At 42.7% G+C, this 23,529-nt stretch overlaps 1 protein-coding gene across 12 annotated transcripts in view; it reads left to right on the top strand.

Annotated features, from left to right (window-relative positions):
• The window catches only part of ATP8A2 (ATPase phospholipid transporting 8A2), a 327,202-nt gene that overhangs the window by 172,893 nt on the left and 130,780 nt on the right, over window positions 1-23,529 (top strand). For all 12 annotated transcript variants that reach the window (XR_014510327.1, XM_083437037.1, XM_083437042.1 and 9 more), the window contains one exon: window positions 3,647-3,757. Coding sequence is in view for 11 of the 12 variants with exons in the window: in XM_083437037.1 (XP_083293163.1) it covers window positions 3,647-3,757 (111 nt within the window). In the remaining variant the exon portion in view is untranslated. The remainder of the gene's footprint in view (window positions 1-3,646; window positions 3,758-23,529) is intronic.

The raw sequence follows: 23,529 nt of genomic DNA, 5'->3' as shown, positions 1-23,529 counted from the left end.
AGACTTAGCTTTATTGATTTTAATATCCTGACCACCTCCAGATGACCTGTTTGTTGAGAGCATTCATTCTGAATTGCTGCACAAAGCTTATGTGGAGGTAATGTTATATACAGCCTTTCCTGAGCATTTGTTCTTATTTGTTTGTGGGGCAGGTACATAACAATTTGGATTCTTCCTGCATTCAACCCGGTTTCCTTGCGGGGTGGAAATGTTTCAGTGCATCTCCCTGTCGCTTTCCAAACTGCCCAAAGACTGTTGGGTTTCTCTTTTTTGAAGTGGGCTTGTTTCATTAGGGTGACAGAGTGCTTTAATCTCCTTTAAATGCGCAAACCTAAAGTTCTGGCATGTTATGCAGACACTCCCACAAAATACTGACAGCCTGGAGGCACCCCTTATCTGCTGAAGAGAAGCAGATATTCTTTTCCTTTAAGCAGATGATACGCAGCACAGGAACCCCAGATTGAATCGTTCCAACTGGTGTCAATGCTTACCATAGCTCTGAGTCTGATTCTCACTCAGGGGTCCCATTCACACCTCAGAGTAAGCCCATTAACCGTGGCTTTAGACAAATGAGCAGCATGCCAGTGCATGCTCCTGAATCGTTTTATACCACCCTTCGTTGATCTGAGAGCCTTGCTTCTTTGTGACATTCTAAACAGCATTTTGGTTTGGAGAAGGGTTGGTGGAGTGTATTCGCTACCCTGGACTTCAGGAGGAAGGGTGGGATATCAATATAATAATAATGATAGTAGTTGTTGTTTTAAAATGTGGTTTTTCTGCATTCCTCGGGGAGGTATTCAGGAGCCACTGGCTTGCCCCCCTGTTTTCCCAACCCTGCACATCAACGTGCAGGTGACTTGCTCTGAAAATAAAAGTCACCCTTCACTGTTAAAACCTCCATGATTCCACTATAGTTGTTACTGCAATGAACTGCAACAGCCTTCCCATCAAGGTCAATTTGTCTTTTGAAATCTCCTCCCACTTCCACTCTAATCCTGGCATCATGTTTCCTGTTGTTGCAGTTCTCTGCAGTAGCGACTATAGTGGAAACATGGAGGTTTAACACTGAAGGGTGACTCTTATTCTCATTCAATAATTAGCTGATGGAAAACGTAGCAGTGGGTGTGGTGCTTTTACTGTATTTCTCTTCCCTCTTGGTTTTAATGCATCTATGTAGGGGGTTTACTGTCTATTTCTTGGTTGTAATTTGCTTTGGGTTGCCTGGACAAGATAAAGCGACTGACAAATGTAATAAATAAAACAAAACAAATACAAGGGAAACGTGACCTGGGGCCACAAAGAATATTTTCCTTGGGTTGAAAAACAATAGAGTACATCTTTTGAAAACATCTCTTGCCTTCCGAGTTGTGGAAATGCTCCACCAGCTTGTTTATACTGACTAGAATTTCTTGAGGCAGTGCAGAAATTGGATGCAGATTTTATTGTTATCCAAAAGAGGAATCTATTATCCTCAAGAAGGGATCACTTCATTGATTCAGCCACTAATAGAGAACCTTATTAAATGAATATTGGCCTCATGTTTCCTGAAGAAGACCGGATTATATTGCTTTCCCTCCATTTCACATCCTTCATTTCATTGAGATAATGAGTGCTGGCAGTCTCTCCAATGCCTGAGGCAAGCCCTGGCTGGCCGCCACCTTGCGGTTCCAACTGCCATGTGATTGATCCTACAAGGTGACAAGCACCACCGGTCTGATTCAGGGCTCAATCCCACGTTACTCTTTCATGCGCGCACACTAGGGATGGGCAAGTCTGTCAATTTCATTTTTTCTCATTTTCCCAGTCTTGGAAGTTTCGTTTGTCTCATTTCTGTGCAGTTTTTCTTTTAGAAGTCTGCATGAAAATTCCTCCCCTAATGTGCTTGCTTTTGTATAAAATTTTGTCCTTTATATGCAAGTTTTTGTAAGCAAATTTCCCATACGAATTTTCATGTGGTATTTTCACTTGTATACAGATTTGCGTGTGTGCACACACTCCCACCCTAATATACAGGGTTTTGCATGCAATTTTTTAATTGGAGAAATGTGAATTTTTGAAGATGCTTTATCCCAAGTCAGACTGCTGGTCCTGTCCACCTTGAATGACGGTGGCTCCCCAGGGTTTCAAAAGGGTTCACAGCCCTACATGGAGTTGCCAAGGATTGAACCTGGGACCTGCTGAATTCAAAGTTGATGCTCTACCACTGATCCACCCCGCTTTCCCATAGCTATGGTTTGGTTCATGTATTGGTTTGAGGAGTACAGATTTCTCTCCCATCCCTAACATATGCATTTCACATATGCCTATATGAGAAAGCAAATACGTATGTATATTCAACGTGCAAATGGAGCATTACTGCCATGATATTACGACAGGGGGGTGACAGGAGCTGGATGAGGGATTGCTTTCTGATGAGTATTTAGAGACCATCAAAAACAAACGAAATCTGCACCGTGTGCATTTGTGGGAAATAGAAATCCTTGCCCCTTCCCCATTTTGGATCTCACATTCTCTCAGTTCCACCAGAGTCCAGCCTTGTGTGTGTGTTCTCCAGTCTTGATACTGGACTCTCCAACATGTTAAAAGATCAATTGTAGAATACCTGAGGCTTCAGAAGAGTTTTTGTTCCTACATTTTTGCTATAGGCTGAGGAAAGTGCCTTGAGAGCCAAAGTAGTGTAGTCGATAAGAGTGGCCTACACCAAGCTTGTGCCCTAAAGACATTTTGGACTAAAACTCCCATCAGACGGGAACTGACGTCCAAAACATCTGGAGGTCACCACAGAGGCTGAGTTAGTGTGCTTGATTTGCATTGGGGAGGCTGGGTTCAAAACCCTGCTCACCCATCAATCACTCTCAGTTGCCCTGGGAAAGTCATGATAAGTTAACCCATATTAAGGGATGTTTTGAGGGCTATTTGGAGGGGGGGGGTCCTGTATACCAGCCTGAGATTCTTGGAAGATGTTGTGATAAAGCTGGTAGCCAATTTTCATAAAGCAAAGAAAGAAGTAAAATTCAAAATGGTTCTGAAAAATGTAGGGAACATCAACAAAAAAGTAATTTGCCCAATGTGCTTTAGTGGAAACAATCCTCAGAGGCACAAGAATTCAATTTTTTGAGTTATTCTAGTAAAACAACATCTCTCTGGGGATCTCATTAGAATTTTATTAGAGCTCCCTACATTTTTCAGTACCGTTTTGAGACTCGCCTCTTTTTCTTTAATATCTGGCACTGCCCTCTTTTTCTTGGTCTACCAAGTCTCATAGGCCACGGTGACTGGGGTTGTCATCCTATACACACTTGCCTGGGAATAAACCCCACTGAACACCATAGGACAAACTTCTGAGTAAACATATATAGGTTTGCACCAGTTATGCTTTAATTCTGGGCACACAGCCCTGCTCTGACTAATCCAAAGACTTCTCAGAAGTCATACAGCGATGAAAAATGAGTTGCATGGATTCACCATAAATGCAGGTTTGCATTGTGTATCTCCCACACCACATAAGATTTGTGCAGAACTGGATGGTGTGTAGCAAAGGCTGATCTAGCAATGGATAACTTCAATGGCTTTCACCTTATGTGTAGACTCAAGCGTGCATCTCTCTACAATGTAATTTCATTGTTGGCCGTTTTTCTTTCTCCAGTTTTCCTACTTGGAGAAGCTGTTACTTGTCCACGGAGCCTGGAGTTACAATCGAGTAACAAAATGCATATTGTACTGCTTTTATAAGAACGTGGTGCTGTATATTATAGAGGTGAGTACAACCAGGAGTATTCATCTTCTCCCATCTGCCCTGTTATTTGATTATAGTAACCTGGAAATTACTGTTAAACATTATGTGATGTACCTCATATATAGTTACCTGTACCTTTCATAGATTATAAATCAACCGCCTGGGTGGCATTACTACTATGTGTAGTAAGCTATGTGTGAGCCCGTCCCCACAAGGCTCAGGTTTGTGCAGATGCCCTGTTCACATAACCTTGCATACATTCATCGCGTCCCACTGCCGAAGGAAGTTCCAAAGTGAGGCACAGAAAAGATGAAACTCCAAAATACAATTCACAACTAAATATCCGTACAAAGGTTTGAATCAAGTATCACGTAAACACAAAAAACATCCTCTTTGATTATTATTTACAATCTTGTTGCCAAATATATTTTTGTACTGCTATATTTCAAAGTTAAACAATGATGCAAGCATAAAATTGGCAGGATGTGAAGAGGAGGAGACGTATGAACCTGAGGTTTGCTCTACCATGTAGACAGCCTACTTACCTGGGCCACAGGTGAACCATCCCTCACTCTTCTGCTTAACTTCAATGGAGTTTTAATGAGGTTTCTTAAAGAATAGTTCTAATCAGCACCATGTAACTGAACCACGCTGGAATTCCATTTTTGAGGTCACCATCCTGCCTTTTTTTTTTTGTTCCTCTTAGTAAAGGAGGAGATTGTTCTAAATGATGAAGCTTGAGGATAGCCAGACTGAAAGGTTGCAGAGGGCTACTTTTAGAAAGGGAACAAGTTTGGGTTAAGTAAACAATGAGGAAATGTCTAACAAAAAATCAGTGCCCTCTGCCCCCTCCCCCTCCTGGGTCATATTTCAACTTATTTCTCAACCCATCAAAAAATGTAAATGCCTTCTCTAGAATGCAAACTGGTAGCAGCTCATAATAACTTTTTGCTAGAACTGCATTTTTATTGAGTTTACAGTACGCATTTTCAACTGTGTTTTAAAGTTTCCATTGCCCTTATTATGTTAGGCTCTGGTTTTGTTAATTTACTGACTGTTTACTAACTGTTGATACACATAAAACATTGTTCCTTGATTCTGGTGACTTTGCAGATGTCATATAAATCCCTGTAGCATTAGAAGGAAAACACTTTTCCCTTGAGAGGGGATCTCTGGAAGCAATGCATATCCTGTTTGAAATCAATAGTAAAATGCTCACTGATTTTAATGGCTCCGGACTGCAAGCTCTGTATAATTAACAAGTCAGGAACAGAAACAGAACCGCGGGATGTTCCCTTTTTGTCAGGTTTTATTTATTCTGGCACTCATTGAATGCATTGCTTTGGTGAGGCAAAGATACATAGGTCTTGTTCACGTGTTACTCTAAGCTAGTGTTTCCCAAACTTGGGTCTCCAGCTGTTTTTGAACTACAGTTTCCATCATCTCTGACCACTGGTCCTGCTAGGTAGGGATGATGGGAGTTGTAGTCCAAAACCAGCTGGAGGCCCAAGTTTGGGAAGCGCTGGCTTAGAGTAAGCCAGAGAAAAAAGCTTCTGCACAATCTAGGCCTCAGTTTGTGAAGCATGTAGATTCAGGGGGAAATCATGGTCCATGATGAAGAGCCTAAGTTAGATCATTTAAATGACTTGTCAAGTTATCGTTACTTCTGTTTTCAGGAAGAAAGGGAAATCTTGCTATGAAATGTGGTTTATGCAATCGAATGTCATTGTAATCCAAAGACGTCCAAGTGGTAGTCAACTCTGATACACATTTTTTGGCCTCTCTTTGAAAATGTATCCAGATGTCTCTTCAGCCGTCTTAACAACCCCTAATATCTATTGCTGCTGGTGACAGTTTATTCTATATTTCAACCCCCTGTTGTGTAAGGAAAATTACATCTGAATTGCTCAAGGGTTGCCCCTTCCACGACTTTAATCCATGATTGACTTGTTTTTGGATTCCTAATTTAGTATGTTAATCCCAAGAGTTGCCAAAGAATCAGTCACCAGGATAAATCCATGCAAGTTTCCGTTGCCTTGCTGTAATGTATTCTGCACAGTGGATCATTAGAGAGGGGTCCATCTTTATTGAAAGCTTTTGCCTCAAGAACTACGTAAGATTTTGTGAGTGTTCAACTGGAAACGATCAAACAAATACCTTCCCTTACTTTTCATTTCTCCAAAAAAATACATGCTTCACATGACACAATTTGTGATGCTTCAGCCTTCAATTACAAATTGAATTACAAATAGGGTTTCTTAGATAAATCCCCAAATACTGTGAGCGCCCAATAGATTGCATATCTGCACATACCAGTCCCTATAGCAGATGTTTTCAGTGCTGTGATTTTAGTTGAGAGAAGGGTTGTGTATAGCATCACAAGTTCCCTGGTTAGGGACAATGTTGTACCAGCCATGTGAAGGAAGTAATATATGAACTGGGTGCTCCATCCTTTTTCCTGCTTGCTCAATTTCTCCTCAAAAAAGGGGGGAAGGAAAAGTGTGGCTTCTGCACATCTGAGCAGGGACCTGTCACCCTCCAGATGTTGCTGGACTACATCATCCCTGACTGTTGCCCATGTTAGCTGGGGGTTGGTGGGAGTTGGAGTCCAACAGGTTACCCATCTCTGACACGGAGCACCCAACTCTTAATTACTTATTCTATGGAGCTGTGGCACCACCGTAGGGATGGAAAGACCTGTCAATTTTTCAGTTTCTTTTTTCCAGTCTCCACATTTCTTCAGCAATTTGCAAATGTTTCGCAATAAAATCCTCATGAAAATAATTCAGCACTGTTCTGCGAATTTCACCTGTAAAAACATTTTCTATGTTGTTTTGACTAAAGTGCACATTTTTTGCAAGTAATTTCTCCTAATATAATGTATCTTTGTACGTTATTTCACCAATACTCACTCTTATGCACACCTTCCCCCAATATACACATTTTTATAAACTTTGGTTGGCTGGAAAACCGCACCGCAAAATTCAGAAAAGTGTGAATTCCAATGCATGGGTACGTTCCACTTCTCATGTTGTTTCAGAAATTGCAGATTTGATTTTGCTTTAAATGCAAACTGGTTTGAATCCCCTTGCATCTCTACCTCAGGGCCATTCCATGTGGAAGTATTTTTGAATGCCTGAATCCAGACTTAGATTATCGTATCTTAGTATTTATAACTTTATATTTTATCATTCATGCAGCATCGTAAGTTGCTTCTGAACGCAAAATACCTAGCACAATGGAAATAATTATCTGAATGAAATACAGGGAATAAGTGTCTAGGAATTCTGGGTTCCTTAATGCTCTGGCCCTGTGGTCAGTTAGTTAACATAACAATTGTCAAAGTGCATTTGTAAAATAATTTCCTTCTCTTTGAATGTTACAATGTAAACCACATATATGAAATTACTGTCTGACAGAGAGAATTAAGTGACAGACTCCTGCCAAAAGGATTCAGGGGCATATTGGACCAATTAGCCTGTAATTCTGTTTTGAATTCAGAAGCTCTTTCTTGATTCCAAAATATATTTTTTTAAAAACTGCCTTGTCAGCATGAAAGTATCAAAACTCGGTGAGAAATTGGGTATATTTGATCATTCTCAGAGAAGACTGGGAAGAGTGCGGGAACTGTCGTTCTGATGTATCATATTGAGGTACTGAATCAAACTGCGGCCAAAACAGATGGGAGAGTTCCAAAATCAACCTTCTTGTTAAAAGGAAATCATATCAGTCTATGAGAAAGAGACACAAAAATAGGTACCTTTTACTAGATCAGCCTTTGCCAACCAGAAGCCTTCCAGATGTTTTGGACCACAACTCCCATCAGCCCAAGCCAGCCCTAGTTAAAACCGTTTTGAGGCAAAGGCTGGTTTAGACCATCTGCTGCTGCTCAGAGGCTCTGAGACACTAAAACTGGTTTAATTGAAAAGTGATGCTACCTTTGGTTTGAACTGAGCAAGACCTACCCATTAAAAAAAAAAATTACTAATCCTTTTACGTGTAACGTAATGGCATTATCATTGCAACCTTGGAACATGCTAGTAGCAGTGGATTCTAAGGCCATCGCAGCAACCCTTAACAAACTACAGTGCCCAGAATTCTTTGAGGGGGAGGAACTGTGCTGTGAGTGTGCATTAAAGATATAGCGTGTACGCAGACCACGATTTCAGTATCGCAAAAAGAAATATTTTTAAGATGCTTCAAAATATTGGGAGGGGAGGGGAGGGGAGCTGAACTGTACTACCTGCCTTCAATTTGTTACCAAAAAGAATATGATTGGTATCCAAGATGTTGTCACAGTTGTCTGCAGAAAACTTTGCCCAGTGGGGTAACTTAGATAAGCTGTCAACAAAAACAGGCCATTGCGGAATGCTTTTTGTTTAGTTATAACTTGGGGCATCTTGGGTGCACTGTGAGAGCATCAGATGAGCTCCACTAGACTACCTGCATCATCTGGACCTCACTGTTGCCTGGACCCACTACCACCTTGTGCCAGGAGGCCAGTACCACCATACCACACTGGCTGCGCCTGCATCTAGATGTGTAATGGCATGCTGTCGCCATGCCAGGGCACCTGTGCCATAGGTTAGCCACTCACAGCTTAGCACTTGGAAATTTTTCAGGTCCATTAGCAATCAAGGGGGAAGTTGTGTATAAGCCTATGGGCCCAGGAGCTGTCTTGTTTTTGTTAAGGTTGGTAACATTTTTGTTTGAAGAGCAATTTATATTTAAAAATAATAATACTTAAATACTTTTTTATAAGAGTCTCATCCAAATGAAGGTTGGAAAAGCCCAATGTGGTATGCAAAAGCTGTACTATTAAAGCAGCAAGTTAAAGAAGGACCCTGACCAATAGGTCCAGTAGTGGCCGATTCTGGGTTGTGGCGCTCATCTCGCTTTATTGGCCAAGGGAGATGGCGTACAGCTTCCAGGTCATGTGGCCAGCATGACTAAGCCGTTTCTGGCAAACCAGAGCAGCACACGGAAATGCCATTTACCTTCCCGCTGGACCAGTACCTATTTATATACTTGCACTTTGACGTGCTTTTGAACTGCTAGGTTGGCAGGAGCAGGGACCAAGCAACGGGGGCTCATCCCGTTGCGGGGATTCGAACCGCTGACCTTCTGATCAGCAAGTCCTAGGCTCTGTGGTTTAACCCACAGCGCCACCTGTGTCCCTACTTAAGCAGCAAGTTACTCTGCTGCAAACATTTAAGGCCTGGACTTTTACCACTAAAATTCTTACTCTAATTCACTTGAATGCAGACTAATAATTAAGCACCTCAATCCAGTCTTGCTAATTAACCACCAGAGATGTTTATTTTATTTAGGGATTTATTAAAAGCATATATAACCCAGTTTTTGAATGCAGGCATAAAATTTACTGCAAAATGCACAGCACATTGAATCCTAGAACTGCGGAGTTGGAAGGGATCAATGCAATGCAGAAATCTCATCCTCCAACCTCCAAGGAAAGAGAGTCCGTCACTTCTCATGGGAGTCTGTCCTACTGTCGAACAGGTCTTGCCATCAGAAAGTTCTTCCTTATGTTAAGTTGGAATCTCCTTTCTTGTAACTTGAAGCCATTGGTTTGGATACTACCCTCTGAGCAAGAGAAAACAAGCTTGCTCCATCTTCTGTGTGACAGCCTTTGTAGATATTTAAGATGGCTCTATCTCCTCCCAGTCTCCTTTTATCCAGGCTAAACATACCCAGCTCTCTCAGCTGTTCCTTGTAAGGCTTGCTTTCCCTTTGTCATCTACAATCTAAAAGACATGACACAAAAGGAAGAATGATGGAGTGGGAGAAGGGGGGCGGGAAACAAACTTGAGTAACCGTTTCTAGGTTACAGAGTTCTTGTAGTAATCAGCTGAAGAAAATGGATTTCAAGGGAAGCAGTAGTAAAAAGTTGGTGATCTTTAAACAGAGCCCGTAGTTTCATTTCTCTTTTCCTCTTGTTGCCTAATGAAATGGCTGCTGTAGATGACAGTTGAGGGAGGTGCCTGGTGGCCCTGATCTTTCAACAGAGCAGATAGAGAGACCCTAACATTTTCAGATGCTAGAACAAATCCCAATTTTTTCTTCATCTGAATGCTAGGAAGAGAGGTGTGCTTGGGCAAAAGGGGCCTGAAGGTCTGACATTGTGAATGTGTTTAAAAGCTGTGTACATATTTTCTTTAAACATCCAATCATTTTTAATTATTTTTGTGTGAACCCCTTCTATCCTGAAAGTTTAGAGCAGCTTAAGAAACTAGCTTGACTAAAGGTGATGGCATTTTACCATTTATTTTTATTGGCTGGCATCTATTTTATCTGGCATTAAGGGCATTTATTCTCTATGTGCCTGTAGAAATTTCTGGAGGGGGAGGTTTCTGTAGGGGACTGACATAATTTTTATTTTATCTGTGCTTCGCACATACCCCACTCCCCAATTCTAATTATTGTATATTTGGAGATGCAACTTCATGCTCACAGGTCAAAGAAACAAGCCAAGTGATCCATCTGAGTGTGAGTCTGTATTAACAAATAGCCTTCCAGTGTTGTCATTGGCAATGACAGTCCTTGGCAGGTTCAGACATGCTCAGTGAGAGGTAGACTCTAGGAGCGAAGTCATGACCCTCACCAGCCTTCACTTGCCAAAGGGTGACAGGCTATCCCTAGTCTGACTAATTGGTGCATTGTATCAGAGGAGGGACTGATTTGCTTCAGCTGGCGTTCATTAAACTGAAACAGTGAAAGTACCATATGTAATGCTTGGTCCCACCAGATGTTATATACACCACTGTAAGCATGCATCATCTAAGACTATGTTCCTGCTCAGTTGCTGAAATCTTCGAAGGAGTCACTGTTAGTGTCCCCCATGGCTCAGATACATGGTGTTTAACCACAGGTAGCCATGCATTCAGCATCGCTTCCCCAATGTTGTGGAATTCCTTCCTGCATGAGATTAGAGGGGACCTGTTGAATTTGCAGTGCTCACTGAAAACTTTATTCCAGCAGGATTTTTAATTAATTTCTAATGTTATAGTTTAAACTCATTTAAAGTCTCCTGTACACCACTGAGAGACAACTGATTAAGCAGTTTACAAATTGTTGAAATAATAAATTAAATAATTTTGCCAAGCCCAGACTCCATATCAGGACTAGGCCATGGACAGTGGTCTAGAGACGTCAGAAATTAGGAACCAAGAGACAAAGGAAATCAGCATTTGAGGGTAGTCAGGAAGCAGAATCAGAGGCAGGCCAGCTGTCGAGGTTGAAGAGCAATTGAGATTGGAAGGCAAATCAGAAGAAGAAGAAGAAGAAGAGTTTGGATTTGATATCCCGCCTTTCACTCCCCTTCAGGAGTCTCAAAGCGGCTAACATTCTCCTATCCCTTCCTCCCCCACAACAAACACTCTGTGAGGTGAGTGAGGCTGAGAGACTTCAGAGAAGTGTGACTGGCCCAAGGTCACCCAGCAGCTGCATGTGGAGGAGCGGAGACGCGAACCCGGTTCCCCAGATTACGAGACTGCCGCTCTTAACCACTACACCACACTGGCTCTCGAAGGTGTGGCCTGCAGAACAAAGCACTACCAAAGAAGGTGTGGCCTGCAGAACAAAGCACTACCAAAGAGCAAGACAAGAAATGCTAGAACTCAGGACAAGTTTGTTGCTCAGGCAGCATTCCAGTGAGACAGGAAGCCCTCATAAATGCCTTCCTGCTCAGAAGGAGCCAGTGGCCAGTCTGGGCATAGTCAGTCCAGAAGCTTCTTCCCTAAGAAGCTTCTTCCCTAAGAAGCTTCTTGCCACAGCTGTTAAAATCACAAGAACCATGTTTTCCCCAACTGCCAGTCCTAAGTTGAAGCCATTACCCACTTACCCAGGAGTACGCCCCATTGAGCACTGAGACATTCTTCAGAAGTAGACACTGTACTATCAGTTAACTGCACAGAGTGTTCTTGATGAGCACCCAGACATCAGCTCCTGCACAGTAGGAGACGCGCCTCAGCCCCTTTGCAAAGTTTTAACATTCGGCATTTGCCATTTGGATGGAGCTTCAATGTTGTGCTCACACGGCCCCGAGTTCACCACCACTTCGCCCTTCCCCAGCTCTGTCCAAGTGAGTTGTGGCTGGTTGTCAGAATACTGCAGCCAGAAGCAGTGTCCGGACCCAAACGTCCAGGAAAATGCGGGCATACAGCAGCCCATGTTGTTTTCGCCAGCCAATTTCCCTCAGAAAGAGGTTAAAAAATGTCCAATTTCGTTGTGATTTTGCAAAAAAAAAGCTCAATAATATGGCAACCCTACTTTAGCAGACTGCATCAGTCTGTCCAAGGAAGCTGGTGGAGCTACTTATGCCTTCTGGACCAAAACTAAACTAAAACTTTGCTTGTTTTGCTAGCTCATGCCCTCGAACCAAATCTGCTATTTAAAAAAGCAAGTTTAACCATTCTACCCATCTGTTCCCTTGCCTGAGACTGATAGGCTAGACATCAGTAAGCAACAAAAAGGCTGCAGACAACTGGAATGCTGTAATCTTATACCCCAGTGTTGGCTTCCAGAAACGGCTCTCTCTTCCCACCCCCCCACCCCACTTCTAACCCCCAGGTCTTCCTTGAGCTCTAATGCCAGATGCACAGAACGATGTGGCTTATTAACCCTAGCAGTGGTCCCTTGCCAACCATCTGCAAATGGCTGTGCCAGAAGATCCTGTGGGTGAAATTCAAATGGCCCCAGCGCTGCCTGAAGCAGTTCTTCTGAAAGCTGTTTGACAGCCAAGGCATCAAGTGCTAATGGAGCCAAGGCACGCATCATCTGGTCAAGTGCTGCTTAAGAGGCCAAACTTAAACTCACAACCCGGAGGGGAAACAACAGCAGTAGCAACTTCAGCCCAATTTGCTCTTGGGTAGCAGTCGCCTTAACGGCTGCGAGTTGTAAGGGAGAGAAGTTAAGAACGGGGCGAGCTCTGGGAAACGTCTGCCTGGCCTTGAGCATCTTATGCTAAGTGCACAGCCAATATTGATGAACTCACACTTGCTATCCATGTACTTCCTTTAGATTTTGAACTAGAAAGTAGTGCCTGGAAGGAGTTGGACTACAACAGCCCTTGCCAACCTAGTGCCCTCCAGGTATCTTGGACTACAGCTGCCATCAGACCCATGCTGGCCAGGGCTGATGGGAGACATGGTTCAAAACATCTGGAGGGCATCAATTTGGTGATTGTGAAATTAAATGCCTTGAGTCCAGGGTTAGGAAGCCTATTACATGAATGCTATATGACTAATCAAGGGACGCGGGTGGCGCTGTGGGTTAAACCACAGAGCCTAGGACTTGCCGATCAGAAGGTTGGCGGTTTGAATCCCCGTGACGGGATGAGCTCCCGTTGCTCGGTCCCTGCTCCTGCCCACCTAGCAGTTTGAAAGCACGTCAAAATGCAAGTAGATAAATAGGTACAGCTCCAGCAGGAAGGTAAACGGTGTTTCCGTGCACTGCTCTGGTTCGCCAGAAGTGGCTTAGTCATGCTGGCCACATGACCCGGAAGCCGGCCAATAAAGCGAGATGAGCGCCGCAACCCCAGAGTCGGTCACGACTAGACCTAATGGTCAGGGGTCCCTTTACCTTTACCTTTTTAAATGACTAATCAACCCCAAAACCTCGCCTCCATTTCAGCGGGGGGCTTGGTGCATAAGGAGACGAGAAAACATCCCTCCCCAGCTGCAGCTCCCCCACCCCTACAAATGCCCTCTGTGTGGCATTTAGGCTTGAAAAGAGGTGTTCAGGGTTAAAACACCCTCCCAAGGACTCTCAAGTAGAAGGTGGTTCTCAAGCCTAATTGCTGTGTGCAGGACTGGAGGGGTGGGAAGGAGAGGGGCTGTGAGCCAGATAGGCAGACACGCCCCCCTAAGCCACATCCAGCCCACATAGCAGTGGTTCCCTACCACTTCTTGAGAGAGAGCCAGTTTTGCCTGTATTCCAGACATGCCATCAGGTGTCCCTTTTTTAAAAAAAGAGCATGACCTGAGCAGGATTCTTGGATTTCTTTTTTTTTAAAGGAAAGTAAGTCTGTACCTATTGTAATTCCAGAGTTATTAGGATACTTGTTCAGACACTACTTTGCTGAATTGTTCAGTAAACCTGTTCTCACTTTCCAGCATTCTGGCCAGTGTGTGGGAGCAACAATTTGATGTTTAGTTAGCCACAGAAAAAAACAAAAAGCAATAGATCTCCTAATTGATGGAAGCTGGTGGAGGGAGACTTGCTATGGGGTATCATTACCCCAGCAGTGCCCCCTCTTAGAGAAGCCCTCAAACTATGTAATTTCTGGAATCTTTTGTGATTATTTTCTCTGCAAACACCGTTTTCGTGGCCCGCTGAAGTCTGAATTGTGTGATTCTAACCTGGAGCAGCTCATACATTGTGAGTCTTGCCTTGTAGCCAGGACAGTAACACTGGATTTATTGAGCCTTTTGTTTTTGTTTTCCAGTTTGAAGATTTTATTTTTAATACAAATTCCAAAGTACAACATTTATTTCGCCAATAGTTTTAAGAGAGGTAATTATAAAATTCCAGTATTTATTCTGCAACTCAAGATACACAGGCAAAGGGCAATATTTCTACATGTAGCCACAGTATTAATCAGGCTAGTTTTGAATTTGCCCTCTTTTCTCCGTTTCTTATTTTCCCAATTTTAAGTTCCGTTCTTCACATTTCTGCAGCCATTTGCAATTTTATAAAACGAAATCCTCCTGAAAATTATTCAGCATTTTAGTGCAAATTTCTCTTAACAAATGGGTTTTTTTAATGCAGTTTTGACTAATGTACACATTTTTGCAAGCAATTTCCCCTAATATGCATTTTTGTGTGTTATTTTCATTTAATACATGCATGTTTATGCACAATTTCCCTTAACATGAGCATTTGTGTGAACACTTTGTGGATGGACAATTGTATCATAAAATTCAGCTAAGTGTATTTTCTCATGTTGTTTTGGACAGTGTGAATCTGATTGATTGGGCTTTAAATGCAAACTGATGGGCCTCCAACCCTCCGTGAGTTAGGGACTTCCCCTGCATGTGAAGACAGGCAGATTAAGCAGTCGAGAGAGACCAATAGAGGGTCCAACAGTCAAGAAGATGGTTTCTGCACATGCTATAGAGGGGCGTGAGGGGCAGATGGGACTCACCAACCTGGAAAAGTAGCCTATCTAGGAGAAGGAAAACTCTCATCCTAAACCTCCGCTCCCTTGCAGGGTATTTTTGAGAGAAGAAAAGGCTAAGGAGTAAACCCTACGCAAATCCAAAGTGGAATCCCTAAGACAGTTGGATGGCACTTTGTACACCTCTTTCCGGCAAATCCTGAAGTCAAGCTGGTGCAAGATGTATTGCTCTGCTTTCCCTTGGACCACATCAGCGAGACTGAGAGGGAAGCCTTGTCTGGGCAGCCCAGGACCTACATTCACACTGCCCAGGCTTGCGTCCTGGAAAGGTCACTTCAGTGCTGCTTGACTTCATCCCCGGAGGCACACACCATTGTCTCTTGAGACAGATGGATGCCACCATACAATGTGTGCTATTGGGCACTTCTCATTAGAAGACTAAGCAAATACCCAGGACTTCCCTATTGGATGCAAACATAGAAGAGCCCTGATTGATCAGGCCAATTGTTGTTGTTTAGTTGTGTCCGACACTTCATGACCCCATGGACCAGAGCACGCCAGGCACTCCTGTCTTCCACTGCCTCCCACAGTTTGGTCAAACTCATGTTAGTAGCTTTGAGAACACTGTCCAACCATCTTGTGCTCTGTCATCCCCTTCTTCTAGTCCCCTCCATCTTTCCCAACATCATGGTCTTTTCCAGGGAGTCTTCTCTTCTCATGAGGTTGCCAAAGTATTGGAGCCTCAGCTTTATGATCTGTCCTTCCAATGAGCACTCAGGGCTGATTTCCTTAAGAATGGATAGGTTTGATCTTCTTTCAGTCCATGGGACTCTCAAGAGTCTCCTCCAGCACCATAATTCAAAAGCATCAATTCTTCGGCGATCAGCCTTCTTTATGGTCCAGCTCTCACTTCCATACATCACTACTGGGAAAGCCATAGCTTTAGCTATACAGACCTTTGTCGGCAAGGTGATGTCTCTGCTTTTTAAGATGGCTATCTTAAGAAGGCCTATCTAAATGTCCAACATCCTGCTCTCACAGTGGTCAGGAAGTTGGAAACCACTTGAGAAAGCCCACATGTAGGACCTGATGGCAGGAGTGCTTTGCCTACTTGAGAACCCCAAGCAAGTATTCAGAGGCATACTGTCTCTGATGGTGGAGGTAGAACACAGGCAACATGGCTGGTTTGCATCGATAACCTTACCCTCCACAATTATCATCGTCAGATACTTGCTTGGAAAGAAGCTTTAACCTCTGCAGCAAAACGTGCAACAACAGCAGCAAGCCAAGAAACCAAACAACACCCACCTGATATATTTAGGTTTGGGGAATATTCCCTCTTGCTATGTGTGCTCAGAAACATTCGCCATCTCCTTTCCCTGACAGCTGGGGGATGCCTTCAGGATGACAGATTGTCAGTGCAGTCAGTGACTTGGAATGTGTCATGTGTGTATATTTTTAGTTGGAAAGGAATGAGTGAGTCCCTTTCGTGCCTTGGCATCTTGAAGAAACGTAAGATGAAGAGACGCTTCATGCTCGTGAAAGCCCCATGCAGGAATCCAGCCTATTGTCTCTGCATGGATAGCGTCAGATGCTTTCTATAATTCTCAGCTGCTTTAAAATGCTGTTGTAAGAGAGAAATGACTTGAGATGAATCAGTCTGCAGCAATTTGCACAGGTATAGGTTAGTGACAACAGTTGATATATTTCTTCACCGTTCGTGCTGAGTAACTGTTGGGAGAGAAGAGGATACCAGACATTTCTTTTCCTTGCTCTTTTCCATGGATGAAATTAAGGGAGGGACTTTAACTCAGTGGTAGAGCATCTGTTTAGCACACAGAAGCTCCCAGGTTAATTTCCAGCATCACCAGTTAGGCCAGGGAGAGACCATGTCTGAAATTCAAAGTTTTGGGATTGACCTATAAAGCCTGACACAACTCAGGACCTCAGAAACGTAAGGACCGCCTCTCCCCAGACAAACCGACCTGGACCCTGCACTTGTCATCTGAGGCCCTTCTCTATGTCCTCCCTCCTGAAGAGGTTTGGAGGGAGAACAGGCCTTTGCTGTGGTGGCTCCCTGTCTGTGGGATGCCCTCCCCAGAGAGACTCACCTGGCACCATCATTACATGTCCTTAGGCGCCAGGCAAAAACATTCCTCTTTACCCAGGCTTTCAGCTATTAAATAATCTATGGCCTGTTAAATGTGTGTGGGGTGGGCTGTTACTACAATTGTTTTATTATTACACTGTCTGTTATTATGCTTTGTGCTATGTTTTTATTATTCTGTTTCATAATAATAATTTATTATTTATACCCTGCCACTCTGGACGGCTCCCAATCGAGTGTTAAAAACAATACAGCATTAAATACTAAAAACTTCCCTGAACAGGGCTGCCTACAGATGTCTTTTAAAGATAAGATAGCTGCTTATTTCCTTCACATCTGAAGGGAAGGTGTTCCACAGGGCGGGCGCCGCTACTGAGAAGGCCCTCTGTCTGGTTCTCTTAAACCACTTCTGACAATGAGGGAACCGCCAGAAGGCCCTCGGTGCTGGATCTCAGTGTCCGAGCTGAAAGATGGGGGTAAAGTAAGTTCATAATGTTGTACACCACCCTGGGATCTTTTGATAAAGGGCGATATATAAATCTAATAAATGATAAACCCTTGGGAGCCTTTGCCAGTTAGTGGAGACAGTACTGAGCTAGGTGGGCCAGTGGCTTGACTTGCTGTGAGGCAGCTTTCTTTATTCCTGGTTTTTTTTCCTGGGTCACATGGGTGACATGCTCTCAATATGTGTGTGTGTGTGTCTGTAGAGAGAGAGAAACCAGAAGAAAACCCTAACTTACTTGGCAGAGAGCCCCCCCAATGGGGGCGGAGGGCTTCTGCATTTTCAAAGGCTGCTGTCCATGAGCTTGTTTGAAGCCCCATGCAGTGTCTTGGAAATGAAAGGGATCTAAATGATCTTAAACGACACATCTGGTCTATTACTCATTTCCATGCTCAACCCCCCCCCCAAAAAAAAACCCCCAAACTTCTGGCATGTGCATTTACAAGTACAGTCAGGCTTCTGGTGATCTAAAGGTGGAGGTTGTTTGTTTGTTTTGATTAGTATTAGTAGTACAGTACATTTTCTGCCATTATGCAGATGAGAAGATAATGGTGCAGAGGACTCGTATCACTTGCCCCAAATCACATCTGTTGAAGCACGCTTGGTCATCATGTGCTCCTCTAAGGCGAGATAAATCTCTTGTTCCTTGGGGTTACTGGTGTTGCCAAAGGATATGGGGCATTTGTGGTCACTAGACTCTCAAGCAAGATGAATTATTTCCTTTCTAGTATTACAATGATTTCCCCTCTAAGAAGGTTACGTTTGCCTTCAGAAATCGGCACGTTCTTTTAACTGCGAGTCCTGCAAACTTAAAGAATGCCGCCGGAAATATAGCAAGTGCAATCCCTTGTATACAATTGCCTGGGTAAGATGGAAGCCTCCAAGTTAATTATTAATCGACTCAGAAAGATTTCCGGGCATACTTTGCTGATAAAGCGCTTGCTGCATGGAGAATGGGATTGTGTATCTGCGAGAAATGGAAGGGAAAGAGAAGAGCTCTCAACTCCATTTTGGCAATGTAACCTTCAAGAGGCTGGTTTGCCTGTAATAACCGCGGCTCTAGAGAGCTGATTGCAAAACACTGGGAGACAATCTCAATCAGGAATATTTCTGCCGCTGGCAGTCAGCGCTGACAAGAACCTTTTCAGTTGCTTAAAAATGGCTCGCAGCAAACTCCTTTCCCATTGACACACTCCTGGTTTTAAATTCCCAGCAAATATTAATTATTTCACACAGCCCAGTTTTGCACAGAAAAAAACCCCACACGGTTCATCTTTGTAAAATGATGTAACTATCTGTAAGTATTCTTTACTCCCCGCCACTCTCTCACTCTCCATTGCCTATAGTGCTGTTTGCATTAAAGTAAAAGTAGCCTTGATAATGAAACTGCAACAAGTTATTGGAAAGTCTGGAGGAAGGAGAAAAAATGGGAGCGGAAGTCAGTGGTAGAGCACAAGCTTTGCATGCAGAGGGTGCAAATTAAATCCCTGTCATCTCTGGTTAGCAGGTGATAGGAGCAGGCGCTGCCTCTCAGGACAGATATTAGAACAAATATCTCCTCTAGGGCTGAGAGAGAAATCCACTTCACCATTTAAATCCAGTTCACCATTTAAAAGGAAACCTGCCTAATCCACACAGAAACAGAAACATGGCCCTCTTTTGAAATGCTCACTTTTCTGAATTTTGCAGTACAACTAACATGCACAGAAATGTATATATTAGTGTAAAGTGTGTATATGAACGCATAGATTAGTGAAAATAACATACAAAAATGCACAATATTGTGGAACATTTAAAATGACATCATATATTATGGGAGATCGCATTGCAAATATGTGCATATTACTCAAAATTGCATCCAAAGATCGTGTATTAGGAGAAATTTGCACTAGAATGATGATGAATTTTCATGAGGACTCACAAACTGATGTGGCTGGTTGAAGGACCGTATTTAAGATTGGGGTGGGGGGAGAAATCTCAATGGACATATTCATCCATCCCTAACCGTAAGGCAGCTTCCTTCTGTCTATAGAAGTACAGTCTAACTTACCTGCTTACAACCTTACTTACCTACACACAACTTGGTTATGGCTCATGGCTAGTTTGGAGTGAAATAAACCACAAGATGTAATGCTAAGCCAAACCAGTAGTGAAATGAACTGGAGAGAAGTGACGGACCAGCATTTTTCTTGCTGTTACCAGGCTTGTTCATTCACACTGAGCCATTGTTTGCCTTAGTGTTGCGTGTGAACCAGGCCAGTATTTGACAGCCATCCAAAACAAATATGGAATGTGGGCAAATCCAGAGGGGCAAAGTCAGGAACTCTTCCTTAGAATACACCTTATGAAGTTTTGAAGACAACAACAGCAGGACACAATTGGTTTCACGGCTGAATGTCTCAGCCCTGCCCCCCAGAAAGAGGGCTAGCACAACATTAGGAATTCAAGGCTAGTTGGGCATTACTTTTCCTAGTGTGGCAGATGAGCTGGATAATTGCAAGGGGACACAGTTAGCTGACTACACAGCTTGTCTGGAATAACTTTAAGGGATGGCGAGTTCGGTAAGAAGTGAATTCTTACTGTAGTCAGTAAAAGAAACTCTGGTGATATTTGTTCCCAATCCCAATTTTTGCATTGCCACTTTATTGCTGGGTCTGCAATAATGGTCCCTCCAGGTGCCCTTTTTATTGTTCTTATAACGTCTGTTATGATAGTTTGTGCTCGTGTGAGCAGGTATACACAATCCCACTTTAAATACTGTTTGCTCCCACGAAGGTTTTGGGGGACGCATCATGCTTCACTTCCTATCAGTGCATGCCCTATAACACTCTGCTGAAATCCTGTAACTTTTTATACCATAAACATTCCGCTTTCTTTTCTTTTTTTGTCCCGGTTTTGTTGCGCTATACTGCAAGAGTGCCGCTCCAGCCGGCAGCGATGCAGTAACATTGGGGAAGCATCACATGATCTTTAATAAGGCAACGATCTAGTATAAATCCATCACTAATGCACTGTTATTACATCAGTGACATGTTACAGAATACAGTACAGTCTAAAAACCCCCAGTCTTGGAGGGGCACTGAGCCAAGTTCCATTTCTGCCTGGTAACACAAAACCAGGAATATGCATCTTTTTCCTTATAGTAACTGTTGAGGGAAAAGACATCACATTGCCTATTTTCTTTCTCTCTCAGATTGAGGTCTCTGTGCCTTATGCTCCTTTCCCCCCTTCTATAAAATGATTCTTTACTCACTGTTATGACATTGAATTACCTGCATACCTTTAGATGTCACTATTTATCAGATAAACTAAATGAGTATGACCCCATGAGAGGAATAAATGGGTGGAACTTGCAAACTGAGCCTCTAAAATCTATGGAACTGGACCCCTACATTGGACCAACCATCACCCTTTCCACCTGCTGCAACGGGGGGATTAGCTATAATCTACATATGTCAACTACAAAGCCAAAGGTCGTGACCTGTGTGTTAATTTATGTTAGGGGCGGAAGAAGAAACAACATTTGACTGACAAGATGACTAATGCAAAAAAGCACTTGGCATCTTTTAAAAATTATCGGGGTATTTGCCACAGTGGCAGGGAAAGTAGATTTGATAGTTTCTCTAGACTCTAAAGTTAGAATCGCTGTAGGTAGAAACTTAGAGATCTGGAGTGTGGATTTCGCTAGATTATTTTGGATGGAAATTACGCGTCGTGAAAGAAACCACATGAAAGTACTGGGTGCAGTTCCTTCCTAAGTCACTTAAAAGCTAAACTAGAAAGCTGCGATATGGAATTTATTAAGAACTTACTATATGTTGCCAAGATTTGTGTTGCCACTAATTTAAAAGAAAGAAACCTCCTACTGTTTGCTTGATTGTTTGGAGCAGATGCAGAAAGTCGCTGATATCATGAAGTTATCAAATTATATTAGAATCAAAGAAGGAGAACAGCAAATAGATTGTGGAGAAACTGGGCTTTATTTGTCCAGTATTGGAATGTTCAGTCATTCTTTTTATGTTCTTCATTGTAGACCATCTTTTGTTGAATTGCTCTGACCCAGATTTATTTATTTTGTTTTAAAAAAATATATTGGATGCAGTTCCATTGGAAACAGTTGAATCCGTTCCCAAAATATTAAGAGAGGCAGTTCGTCCTGTTTTATGTATACTGAATGACTGAAAAAACGATTAAGGCAAAGAGGAATTCTTAGGCTTTCTTGTATCACGAGATGAATGTTATTTTTAAAAACAAAGCTTTCCTCCTACATTTTGAAGTTCCTCTATTGATGGACTTTCCAAGCAGCAGAATTAATCTGCTTTCCTTCTTATTTATTGATCCAGAAGTTAAGCATTTTTCCCACCTAATTTACAGGGGCTTTTTTAACCCCAGTGGAGACTTCACCTCGGGGACATGCATTCCATTCACTATAAGTTCTGAACTATATCCATTCCAACACAGTAGTGTTGGGCCCGCTTCATAGGAAATGGCCCTCGTGGTGATGCTGCTTAAATTTGCATCAGCAGTACCTTTTGTTGGCGGCTTTGCCTTTATGCATTAAAAAAAGGAAAGAATTATTATTATTATTATTATTATTATTAATATGAGGTGAAGATTTGCATGAAATTTGCATGTGCCTAATTTATAAGGGCACATGCTAATTTAGAAATGGTTACTATGGTCTGTACACTACATCTCACCTTAATGAACACAGGAAAAGCATTCTGGATCAGGCCAGTGGCCCATGTAGTCCTGCATGCTGGTCTCACCCTGGCCAACTGGATCCCTCTGGTAAACCAGCAATCAGACCTGAGCACAAGATCACTTTCCCCTCCTGTGGTTTCTAGAAACCGGTACTCAGAAGTATTACTGCCTCTAAATGAGGAGGCAGAACCCAGCTATCTTGGCTAGTAGACTTTGTGCAGAGCTAAGACTATATTAATTGTAATGTTAATGCATGATGTCGATATTGAGATTTTTGCTTCTGAGTCGTACTTCCCCACGACAGGACCATGGCAGTAAGGGTGTGGATTAAGCCTTTCCCCCATGGCCCTGATACCCCACACGCAGAAGGTGCCGGGCCAAGATTGACATTCATGGAACCTTCTCTAGCAGGGCAAATAACAGCTTCAGGTGGAGATTTAGGGCAGGAGGATACAGAGGAAGTGGATCTTTTGTTGACCTGGACCCATCCCATTTAGGCTTAAGTGATGACACCCATGGCTTTCCTAAACAATTTCCCTATTTCTTCTCCTGAGAACTTTTACAACCGCCTTGGAAATATCTTGTTGTTGTTGTAATTATATGGAGAATGGGCCATAAACGAATACGTGCACATTTAGTAGTTAATAAAACAGTCTTTAAGGGAGATGGAAAAGAGACATGTCTGATAAGTGAACCATTTCATTCAATTCACTAGGAGGAAAGGCAGACCCACGCCAAGGGTGAAGGCCTTGCTATGACTTTTCTTTAGAGAGTAGATCTATCTTAGGTCAAAAGCAAGTTGCCTCCACAACAGCAGGAGGTCCTTTACTTTTACCTTTACCTTACCTATTTATTGGGACGATTCTCGAGTCTGAAACCAGGCTGTTTATTTTATTGTCAGATATATTAGTGAGATTTTCAGCAAAGTTACCATTCTTTCCTCCTTCCCCTGTCCCCAGCTTTTATCTGCCCCCACCTTCCACCCAGCTGTCACCCCTAATTTTCATTCTGAACAATTATTTCTACTAATGTGCTTCTACAAAACTGAGTGGAAAGTCGTGGAACCAGAGGGCATATTCCTGACCTTAAGTCCTAAGGCAATCTACTGGTCATTTACTGTGAGATTTGTCTCTCTCACAAGACTTACAGGGGTATTTTACCCTGAGGAAAGAAGTTTTAAAAAATTGTAGTATAAAAGCATCTAAAATTTTTTTACCGCCCTACACTCAGAGGTCTCAGGGCAGTTAACAGAATACTCTAAAATCTACAGCTATATGAAATCACAGTGTTTTCATAATGCGATTAGTTAAGTATTACATAGCCCTGGAACTCCTTTTCTTTCA

This window comes from Podarcis tiliguerta (genome assembly GCF_965153285.1).
Source record: "Podarcis tiliguerta genome assembly, chromosome: 4".
Lineage (NCBI taxonomy): Eukaryota > Metazoa > Chordata > Lepidosauria > Squamata > Lacertidae > Podarcis > Podarcis tiliguerta.
The sequence above is the reverse complement of the archived record's forward strand: the minus strand, read 5'-3'. Positions and strand labels throughout refer to the sequence as shown.